General features: G+C 37.2%; 1 protein-coding gene across 3 annotated transcripts in view; it reads right to left on the bottom strand.

Annotated features, from left to right (window-relative positions):
* SEMA3C (semaphorin 3C) overlaps window positions 1-12,044 on the bottom strand; it is a 114,775-nt gene that overhangs the window by 18,965 nt on the left and 83,766 nt on the right. For all 3 annotated transcript variants that reach the window (XM_050325470.1, XM_050325468.1, XM_050325469.1), the window contains 2 exons: window positions 9,849-9,993; window positions 4,843-5,065 (listed from right to left, as the gene is read on the bottom strand). In XM_050325470.1, the coding sequence (XP_050181427.1) occupies window positions 4,843-5,065; window positions 9,849-9,993 (368 nt within the window). The remainder of the gene's footprint in view (window positions 1-4,842; window positions 5,066-9,848; window positions 9,994-12,044) is intronic.

The following is a 12,044-nucleotide window of genomic DNA, read 5'->3' as shown; positions in this document are numbered from 1 at the left end:
TGATGTTAATCAGCTAAGCTTCATCAATACCAGTTAGATTGTGCCTGATTACACTAACTCCCAATAGGGCTGACCACAGGCAATGGGGAAAAGCAAAGCTTGATGAACAGAAATTAAAAATACAGAGATGTTTGGCTGAATCTGAAGGTCTGAGTTTAAACATCATTCTCTGAATTTTGACTAGCTTTTGTTTCCCCAGTCCTAAGTGAACACTGCAGCTGTCAGTAACTTGAGCCTCAAAGAGAGTCAGGACCCATCTACCCCTGAGCCACATCACACACACAAATTGAACAAACAACAAATAAAAAACCTGAATTTTCCACATCATAAAAAAATGACTGCAACGGGCAGCAATGTCTACTTTGACATGAGATTTGAGACACTTCTTCCCCTCCCCTGATGTGTCTGACACTGCTGGAGACCTTCTAAAAACTCTTCTCCATGTTGTACCTGTCAGCCTAATGGCAGCTTAATTGTTTTTGGTCTCTAATCTGAGTTGAACCTGATGCACACAAATAACATTACGAAGAAAAAAAGAAAGCAAAAAGTTTACCAAATGTTTAAAATCTGTCTGTCTGAGAAGATGTTGAGGCTCAGCAGAGCACCTGAGACGGTGGCAGGTTAGCAGTCAGGGCTGACAGCCACGTTCCCACGCCCTCGGCTGTCCTTAGGTGTCTGCTGTAACTCAGAGCTCCCACCACACACACTAATCTCTCTGTGCTTAGTTCACTCATCTGTCAAATGGGTGTAATTTTTTTCCAGCTCATAGTACCACTGTGAAGCTTCATAAAATTCAAGCTGCATCAAAGGACAAAAAGACAGATACAAATGCTCACACTTGAGGGCAAAATTTTCACATAGCCCCAGCTTGGTTAAACTTTTGGGACACAATGTGAGCTTGGTTTGAATAAAAACTGAACAGGGGAAATGAAGCAGGTGGAGGTACACCCTCTTAACTTACACATCCTCTTAAAAGGCTGTGAAAAAGCTTCGGATGAGTAGGTCAACAAAAGGTTTCGAATGACTCAGGCACTATGACCAAGAGGAAGAAGGAAACTCTGTCTGATGCCTGTTGTGTCACTGTTGTGCAACATCAGCTTCCCAAGCTCACAGCCACGAAGTTGTAGCCAGGAAAACTATGGGAGGCAAATCTTCTCTTCTGACCAGATTATCTCTCTTCATTAGACTCTGTAGATCATTACGTGATTTTGGCTACTGCCTTACTGGAGGCTACCACTGTCAGCAAGGGTTAGTTTTCCAAAAAGACAGCCATCACATGACACCACGAAAATGAGTATTACAACCTTATGCTCTGGAGGCACTTACTGCATCGAGACTTTGAAAACAAATGTTGCATCAGAAAAGAAAAGATAATAAGAAACATCGATCAACCTCACGCCACATCAGATGCATGGGGCTGACATTAATCATCTGAATAAGTCACATTGAAGTCTGAAGTGCCTTTTTACAACAGTAACTTAGATCTCTTTCCACGAAAACATATCCTATCTTGATAGCAAGAAGCTGAAAAAAAATCCCATTGGTGCCCATAGCTGTTTAATGTACCCAAGTTTGACCCAGACATTTAAATATTTTCATAACACAAGAGCAATAAAAAACCCCATGCATAATCTTTTAGTTGTGCAATCTGTGTGTACTTTGACCAAAGGCTTTCGTACTGCAAGCAGTAGGTGGCATGCTTAATAAATAAATATTAATCTCATGAAAATGTTCTCATGGTGTTTTACTGCTGTTTTACAATTCAGATGGAAAACAATCTACCAGTGGATAAACAGAGAATATTGAAAGCTCAGGTTGTTTAGATATAACTGAAATGAGTAAAGAAATTACAGTACAACTCTAGGGTGAATCCAAAAACTTCATGACTAAGCCCCGGCCTATAACGGAAACGGGATAACAAAATCAGAACTCTAATCCCAAACTCCTGAACTGAATATGTTATTACTCATTGCATGAGGAAAAAATATCATCAGCTTTGCCCTTGTCAAAAATGCAAATGAGTGATTAAATTCTTTCCAAGGAAAACTATCTCTTGGGTTTCTGTTTGGAAAGACAAGGTCGACAGCACTCTTCTCTTGTAGCACTGCTCTCTACCAGTCAAGACTTGATCCTTACTCCAAGTCAGCCCATGTCAGAGAGGAGTGAAGAGATCCCTTTGGCTAAACCTCACAAAATCAGTGAGTTTTGTTACATGCTTTAAGAGTCTTCATTCTGAAAAGCAATGGCAAAGCAGGAGATGGTTATCATTTGAAAAGTGGGTGGAGTGCCATGAGATCAACATCTGTCCCTGGGATTTATTTTGTTTGTTACGTAGGCAATCAAGGGAGAAAAGCCGTGTATTAACTGTGGGCATGGACCAGCCCCTGTACTCAGCACTTCTGTCTAGGAGGGCAAATGAAACACTACATTTAGTTCACATTAAAGTGAAGAAATTACAAAGCTGCCTATACCCTCCTGTGCCATGCCTACATGATGAAAAAACACTGGGGTTCTCAGAGCTTTATATTTCTGTTATTCTTCACTTACATTCAGGAACTGATTTATTACTAGGGCTATCGAGGAGGAAGAGAGGAAAAGCTAAACATTTTGTGTGCTCTGCATCTGGCAAGACATAAAACACTCCGATTTCAAGCATGAGACAGGTCACTGACAGTGACAGACATGGCTGGCAACATCTCAGTTCAGCAGCAGTAACTCATCATCTGAGCTGAGTGTAATTGTCACCAGGTGTCAAGTCCCATTGTCTCTGTCTGTGGGGCTCCAGGCTCCCAAGGAAATTATCACATGAAATTCTCCTATACAATGTGGTTTTTGCATTTGATGGGATGAACTGACACCAAAGCAAATCCCCTCTGCATTCCTTTGGACACTTAATATCTCTATCAAATCCTCCCGAGTCTCACAGAAAGCAGAGAATAAAGAAAACAAGTTTCTCCTCTCAGTGGCTGAAACTTGATCACTTTTATTTGAAAGGGCTGAGAAATGCAGTAACTTACATTGCATCAATTTCTTTTGAGGAAGACCTTGGAAGCTATTCATGTCCTGTGCCCTACTCAGGAAGAATAATGTGTCCCCTCTAACTAACTAGCAAGCAGAAAATGATCCTTGTCTCCAGAGTAATGAAGAAGATAAACCAATGAATATAAAGTATCAAGAGCTTCAATTTACTTATCTGATCCATAATGGGTCCTGTGCTGATACACAGAAGAGGATTAACATAATGTAAGAACAAGCTAAAGTAGTTTGATGGCTTTTTTTAACAGCTTACAAGTGTCTGTATGAGACCACACTGATCATCTAAAAACAGTCAGATGGTCATCAAAGTATAAAATGAAATTACCTATCTTTATGTCTTGCAGAATTATTAAAATGCTAACAATTAATTTTGTGATTTCATGCACATTTCAGCTTTTCAATACATTTCCAGTTTTAACTATCACTGCCACATTAAAAATCCTATGTGAGTTCGAAACTTATGTCTTGATCTTTCCCACTAATGTTTAGTAGAATGTTTCCCCAAATAACATTAGATGTTTATAGAGCATTTTAAAACAATGTCACCACTATATATTTTAAAAAATAAAACAGGAAGGGAGAGAATCCCTTCCATCAACCTGCTGGCTGGATATACCTCTGCTTATACAGCACAGTATGCAGCTGGCTCCCTTGGCACACAGACACCCTGCTGATTTTGATAGCTCGGGAGGTTTTTCTAAGAAGATTGTAGAGACTTCCTGTTAGTCCTGTCCCTTGAGGGGACATTCTTGAGAGATTTTTTAGCACCCACTTCCTAAATCTATTATAACAAGATGGTTATTCCCAGCCCCATGTGAGTTTGTTGGCAGACATGGTTATTCTACAAACAGAAAACAACCAGGACCCCAATAACATGTGAACCATAAAAGCAATGTAAACCACTTCTGTAATCATTTTCTGATGTTCAGACTTGTATTTGTTCTCCCAGAATTCTTTTCCTTTGTTCTACTTGAAACCATCTGTAGTAAAAGAGATTAGCCTTTGTGCCTATCAACCTATAATGACCTGTTAAGCCACTGGGAGTTTCAGATGTGAATGAGTCCTAGGGTCTAGTCAGAGTACCACTCTGCTTGTCTGCTCCAATCAAAATGGTGTGATTCATATCTAAATATTTTAAAAAATCAAAATTGATCAGCACGAGAATCACTTGACCTGTTCCCTGCAGGCTTCAGAACCATAACACCAGATTCAAATTTGATGTAACTAAAACCAAAATGTAGGTTATATTAGACAGAAATTATTTTAGAATACTTGGATGAAATTCTCTGTGTCCACTTCAGCTAGGACTGTGGCCATTTGTTTCCTTTTCCCTGCTAAGTACTCTTTTTTTTTTTGCTGAGCTGCTGTTTCTGCCTTTATAATATCCTGATCAGATCATGCTTTTCTTCAGAAGTAGCTAACACAGCATATATTAAATAATAATGATGACAGTATAAAAAAACTTAGAAAGCTAGATTTGGGTATAAAATTCTTATATGGAATCCTGTTGCAGACAAACCATATTCAAGAGAAGTAGTATTAGTTAGAACCAATAATACACTAGTGTTGATTTCTATCTCAAAATTAATATCAATACATTGTATTTCTTGCACATAACTTATGTATATAGTGAATGTAAAAATGCACAGAAAGTAAAATTAACCTAATTTATGGATTTCTATAGACATTTTTGTATACAGCAAATGTTTAAACAAGTATTTCTGAAAGCTGTAAGTTGTACAAATCGGAGTTGATTGCAAATTTTATTGCAGTGCAGGAAAACAAATGCTGCTAATTTTGTCTTACCTGTTCCAAGAAACAAGACGTGGTATCTCCCATCAGCAGCATTCACTCGATCCACAGCAATCTTTGTATACTTGTAGTCAGCTCCTATCCGGATGATTAACGGCCTCTTGTGTATTGGGTAAATGGGATTAAACATCAAAGGGTGATTCCTAATGAAGGTCACAACATCGTCTGGAAACTCTTTGGTTGTCCGCATATTAGGTGTGAAGGCTCCTCCTGGACACTGCAAGAAACATGGACAGTAATGATTAACAATACTAACCATCTTTCAGAGCGTTTTCATCTCCAAGTCATTTACAAATATTGACAGATAAGTTGACAAAGGAAGTTTCTGAAAGAGCACTGCAGACCAACCAAAACTTATTATGTTCCAGTAATGGGAATGAACTGTTGCATAGCTACACTTTGATCTCACATCAGTGCTGACAAAACTAACACAAATGTATTTTTGCACTTTCAGGACACAGCTTCATGACTATGGTCTTTACTGCTGACCATATTTTTGCATACTTTATGCTTCCAAACTGCCTGTTGAAAAAAAAATTGAAAAAATCCAAGAGATTGGTATGGGAAGACATCAGACTTCTGCATCTGATTTGTTACAGAATTAGTATAAAGACAAAGGACAAAATCTGATACTTAATTGTAATTTGGAGATGATGAAAGGGCCTGTGACTCATCTTCATTTGAAAAACCAATAATATGGAGTTGATGAGGGGGTCCTGTAACAACTCATTTATATCTCAGAATATTGTCTATACTTTCCCCTCTGCCTGAGAGATAACTGAGGTCCATGAATACTCTGGATGCTTCTTTAAGTATAATGAAGAACTGTCAAAATAATCAGCCCCAAGGCATTCTGGACCTCACAGGAATATAAAAAGCATCTTAGAAACCTCAACTATTTACTGAGAGTGAAACTAAAAGAAGACTGGGAAGAAAGCAGGGCTGTGCCAGTAACTGGTACAATGTTCTGGATATACCTATGTTAATTTACATTATTTTTTTTTCAGCTACCATTACCTCACTTCTTACTGCTACCCCTGGGCTTTCATTTTCCCCCTTACCATATTTCTGAGCTGTGAAATTCTCCTCAGAGTATTGGAGGTATTCAGAAGTGTTTCAATGCAATATTTTTCCAACTGGAAAATGTTGATTTGTTCAATAAAAAGCACTTGATGGAAACTTCTTTATTTTGATGAGGGCCATTCTTACAACTAGGATGGAATTTCTGGTCAAAACCACAGACACAAAATAGCTCGTCACTTAGGGAGAGATTTACCTCACCTGACTTCTACTGCCTTAAAAGTCAGGCGTTTATTCTTAGGTTTCCTCTGAAGTCAGTAATTCAGACTAAATGCCCTGCTTTTAGATGGCTAAAATTATATAAAATTAATCATATTCTGAGAGACTTGGAAACTCTCTGGGGATATATGAATCATATGTCCAAACTACCTGATGAAATGAAATGTTGGAATTTGGGTCTTCACCTCCCAGGGGATTCCTCTAACCATCAGGCAAGAGTGCCTGTTTTACCCTCCTCACTGCTAAAAGCTAATAAACTATTCATTGGGCATACCAGGAACCAAGAAGATAGGAGACTTCAGCCTAAATCCCGGCTTCAGAATCATCTTCTGACTCAATTAGTAGTTAATTATTCATACAAAGTAGAACACCTCTGGTAGGAGTTCTTTAAAAGAAATTTCTCTGGCATCAGTTACCTCCAGGAAGAAGAACCAGAACTCAGCTCAGATACTGGTCACTTTTCTCATTTGACATCCTTGACAAATGATTTTTCTGGGCCCTTATTTATCCTAAGGGCTTTTTTTTGGCTTTCATTAGAACTGATACTACATACTAGCCCTCTAAGATTGCTCACAAAATTATTATTTTGCTTGCAAATTACTTTTTCCCTTTCTGGCATATCCATTCACAGTCTTCCAGAAAATTCATGGAACTATCTGTTAAGATTAGCAACAAATGCTGAAAAAAGAACAGTGTTCATCATTAGCAAGATTGTTCTATTTGGTAGTGATCTGCCAGACCCCAGTTACTCTCAAGAGGGATTCTATTTCACAAGCAGTTCAAATTAAACTTTCCTGTCTCACATAGTTCAGTTAAAAGACTTTCTCTGACACTTTCAATCCTTCCATTCTTGACTTGGTGATCATAAGACCTTTGTCTGTGACTTCCTGCAAAAATGTATTTGGTTCACCCCAGTATGACCCTAAAAATTTGCATTATATTGGTGTTCTGAGCAAAATCTTAAACATCTTTAATCAAATAATTCTTTTGCTATCCCCTGTATAAACCAATGACAAACAAAAGATGTTACTGAAGAACCTTATAAGCTCTCCCTTTCCTGAAGGGATTGAATGTGTATCCTTCACACCTAATTCAAGAACTTGGCTACATAATCTTATGTTCACAGTTGATCACCATGCAGTTAGATCGCAGAGAAAACCAGAATTCTTTAATTTATAGTGTATTCCCCCAACATGCTGTAGGTACAAAAACTATTTTTGTAAACTCTGAAAAATGGAAACTATCCCCAAAACATCACTGAATTTAGTAGCAAGCCGCCAATTATGTTTTTTTTTTTCCATAAGTAAGTTTTGCTTGTGGAGAAACAAGAAACCATTGGTATTTAGTGAAGGCCAGCCAAACACTGCAGATTTGATCACAGCCAAAAGAACGTATTGCTTTATTTAATCCTACTGAAGCTACACCAAAGCCTTTCCACTGTTGATCCAAGGTACTGTGATATGATGAACATTCGTTTCTGTCCAGAGGTTTAGTATGAATATCTCTTTAGTCAACTGCAAAGGAGGATTTTCCATGTCACATAAAAAGGCATCCCCTGTCTAGTCCAGCATCCCAGAAGTTGCGAGAAAAGTACATTCAAGAGGAAAGAGGATCATACCCCATAGTCTGCTAATCAAAGTTAACTCTTTGAGCACAAATTCTGGGCAGCAAAAAATCCCCATATCCTGATTTTCACAGATGCTTTGACACAAGTGAAAAACAGAGTTTGTGGCACTCATTTAAAAGTGTAACTTTTCGGTAGTGAAATAAAATCAAAGCCAAACAAATTCCATCTTAAAAAATATGCCTTTAAGATATATGTTATGGCTGAACTGTGAGGTAGCACAGAAAAGCCAGTGATCAGTAAACCAGCAATGATCATCTCATCATCATGGCTAGGCTTTGTGAACGATGATTTGAGAATGATCATCTAAAGGAATCTCTTTTGACTTTATTCTTTTTGTGTGTGAGCTATAATCTAAGATTTTATCTTCAAATTCAGAGCTTTCAGCACATCTCAAAAATTTAGACAATTTCTGTCACCATTTCAAATTCAAATCTGTTTTTTTTTCCCTTTCCATCGTGCTGCCCAATATCTTTGGGCCCATCTGGAATACCACATAAGCCTCCATGAGGCGAACCAAGAATAACATGGCAGTGGTTGAGGAAACACAATACTCTGAAGCAGCAAGAAACCTTGAAATGTGACTAATGACAAGAGAATTTAAATTCCTGTTTAAATGGGTCAATTTTTTTTGTAAAATTTAAGTTTAAAGCCTCAGTGAACTCATGAGATTAGAGCTGTATGAATTAATTGCAAAGAAAGACGAATGCTAGCATTAGACCTTAGTGGAATGTCGAGTATTGATTAGGTAATTCTATAGATCTGGGAACATAAGTCCTAACTCTTATAGCCCATAATAACTGCACTAAAATGTCATGAAGAATTGTGTGAATAGGGAGAGCCCTTCCATGTATCTGAGTTATTCTATGTGTGAGAGAGAAAGAGAGAAAAAGAACAGGATCTTGCAGCAGAAAGACAAATAAGATAGTGATAGGGTTAAAGATTCTTGCAGGGACTGGCAAAATTAGAATAAAATTTTATTTCCTGTGATAAATGGAAAAGCAACAAAATTTTAATCTAAGAAAAATATAGCTCCATTGTTGAGAGACAATTTATTATTCTCTGCATACTTATTTCCTTCTGATGCTTAAGAAATGAAAGACTTCATAGGAATCAACACACATCCACACTACCATACTTCATTTAGCAAATATGGATTTAGGGAAGATTCTAGAGGAAGTTCATATGTTCTTTATTAAAGCTGGAAATATTAGACATCATATTTCTGCTAAATCTAAATTAAGAATAGTGGAATAAGTAAGTAAACAAATAAATATAGAAGTGCAACAACAGCAATTTTTATGCACCATAAAGTTGAAAAGTAAGAAAAAATAATAGTTTTATTTCAAATATTTAATGAGATATTTTTGCACAACTTGGAAACAGAGCTAGTTCTAATGGTGTACAGAATTTACTGGAAGATTATTACTACCCCTAACACAGTGAAAGAAAGTCCTGACAAATTTTCAAGGCCTACAAAAAGCATTCTTACCAAGGAAGGCTACTGTCACCTGATTGGCATGAAAACACATCTATTTCTAGAACCCTCTTCTAAGATTCAGTACCTGATAGGGCACTAGACCTAATCAAATGAACAGTCCCAGAAACCTTATTCTCCTCTAAATCTTCTACTGTATCTCCTAAGCATCTGAATAGAGCTGCAAAACTTTAGAGGACTATGGAAAATTCATACAGACCGAAGACAGACTTACAGACATGTGGATCCAGACTGTGAAACACACCCTCAATGCTGTCTTTGTACGCTTATTTATTTAGCCATGTTTTGCTCAAATACACCCACAAAATGGAAATGGACATGTAAACAAGATGATTGCCATGTACTGAAGAAATTCTTTCAGCAGGAAGAGAAAGACTGATTAACATTTTACATGACTTTTTATTCTTTCTAGAGGATTTCCAGATACAACATGATTTGTATGACAACCAAGAAGCAAATAAAATAGTTCTGAACTGTCACAGTCACATACAGTCCTTCATCCTGGAATAAACAATATTTATTTATGTATTAAACAAAGACAAGCAATTGGCAAGCCTGCATAAACGTCTTTGTACTTACAGTGCCAGGTCGTGGGTACGGAATTCTGCCCTGATATGGAATCAGCTGGTGGTTTGGGCCCTCCTTGTGTGCAAATGGCCCATTGAACACAGTCTGGATGTCAGACAGATGATACACACACACGGCTGAGCCTTTAAATATGGAGCTGGAAGACAGCAGGAAAAAGTTAGCACTGCCATCTACCAACTTTTCGTGGCTTTTCCATCATTTTGCATGGTCCAATGACGAAAGATACCTCTAAAATAATATATTTGATACAATTTAATGCTTCTATAGTGTGGATTTAATACATTTTAAATCAACTAATCTTGCTGTTCAATATGCACAACTACTTCTTAAGACTTAGCTCCTTTTTGAACAGTGAACTGAAAAAAGAGGGAGGAAGGTACTGCCTTACTGGTGCAATAAGAACACTTCCTAACACTGAATATAAAAGAAATATAATCTGGCTCCAGTTAAATCAATGGCAAAAATATTGCTGACTTAAGTTAGACAAGAGTTTTATAAACTTTGTACTGCCAAGCTCAGCACAGGTTTCCAGAACTCCCTACCAGTATATTAACCACAAGACCTCCATGAGCCTCCTAAAATACAAGGCTAAAATATTAATCAAAATATCCAGAGCATTTACAATTGGTTGGATTATTACAATCAGTTGCCAGCTTTTCTAAGCAAAATGGGGACATACTGTGGTTGTACACAAATTACTCCTATACAGTCCACAAGTCCCACCCACAAAACTGGTCTTACAAAGACCCAAGTTTGATGCCTCCTGAGGAGAACCCAGGGAGTCCCCTAAGAAAAGGGCATGTTTTTCCCACTGCTCTGGGCTTAGCCATGGGTTCAGTTAGAGCAAGCCCTGAATGGTCTCCATCACCCCATGATGATGAAGGGCACTAGGGGCATAATTTCCAGACTGGTGCTAGGGCTGACTACAGTAAATTAACTTTTTCATTTTTTCTCTCACTGTATGCAAGGTTTGTGATATTTATCTTTAAAAAGTGGAAACTCCAGACAGTCCAAAATCTGTCTGATGTTAAATGTGGGATGAAAATAATCCAAGTAATTATTTTCAACTGAAGAAGAAAAAAATGCTCCAGAAAAAAACCCTGAAAACATTACACATCGTGTCTAAACAAGGAAAGTGAAATCCACATTGCTCTCAGTTGTACACGGATTAATAGAAGGAACCTTTTAGATGGATTATAGTATTTGTGGAAATTTTTCTATGTATTAATAGATTTTGAGAAATTTATTGAGTCTTCCCATATGTTTTATGTTAGCTTTACAGCATATTATGACAGTAAAATAATTTGCTTCAATATTACTTGGTTTCCTTCTGTATGATCCAGAAAAAAAATATTCCTAGTTACTACATTTCTGTGATGTTTCTATCTTGCTACTGTTATGAGTTGGAAGTCTACAGAGGTGACAATACAGGAACTGTTAAGGAGTAGAAATCCTTATGGTTGCTGCATTGAACTAGGTAACACATTCTAAAGTTGAACAAAAAGAAATCAAGCAGAAACCATGTGGTTCATGGAAACAGAAATGCCTGTGTGTAAAAACTTCAACAGAGAGAGAAAATAGCTTGAGAGCCAGGAAAAAATGAAGTTTTCTCTTTGTTGTCACCTTATATGGTCCTGTGATTCAAACCGCATTTCCACTGTAGAAATACCAGAATTGGGTAGAAGTGTTTCCAGTTCAGTCATGTTGCACCCACAACCTATTCATAAGTGTGGTTTTACTGATAAACATAACCCCATCATTTTCTCTTTTTGTGAAGTAGGAATCATAAATTGTGGACAGAACCAAATGTTTACAAGTTATTTGATGATTTTTTCCCCCAAATAAATAACCTAAAATGATATTCTCCTGTGTCATTTACATATTTAAGAAAGCAGATCCCTGGATGCTCATGAAAAGAAGTCTACTGGGAGGAAAAAAGAATTATGACAAGGATTTTTTTACTAGAAATTGCCATTAAAGGAAATATTTGTAATGAGTTATGTAATTTGCTAATTTGATCAAATAAATTAAATAAAAACTAAAAAAAGCAGAAAACCTCTTTGAAAGTAAGAAGTAACAGCTAAATAATATAGGATAACATCAGAAATCAGTAAGCACTAACTATTTCTACTCTATACTAACACTGTGTGGTAAGGGCAAGAGGGAAAATGAAAAAAAATGGGTCCA

This window comes from Myiozetetes cayanensis, unplaced genomic scaffold (genome assembly GCF_022539395.1).
Source record: "Myiozetetes cayanensis isolate MyiCay16 unplaced genomic scaffold, myiCay2020 scf3, whole genome shotgun sequence".
Classification (NCBI taxonomy): Eukaryota; Metazoa; Chordata; class Aves; order Passeriformes; family Tyrannidae; genus Myiozetetes; species Myiozetetes cayanensis.
The sequence above is the reverse complement of the archived record's forward strand: the minus strand, read 5'-3'. Positions and strand labels throughout refer to the sequence as shown.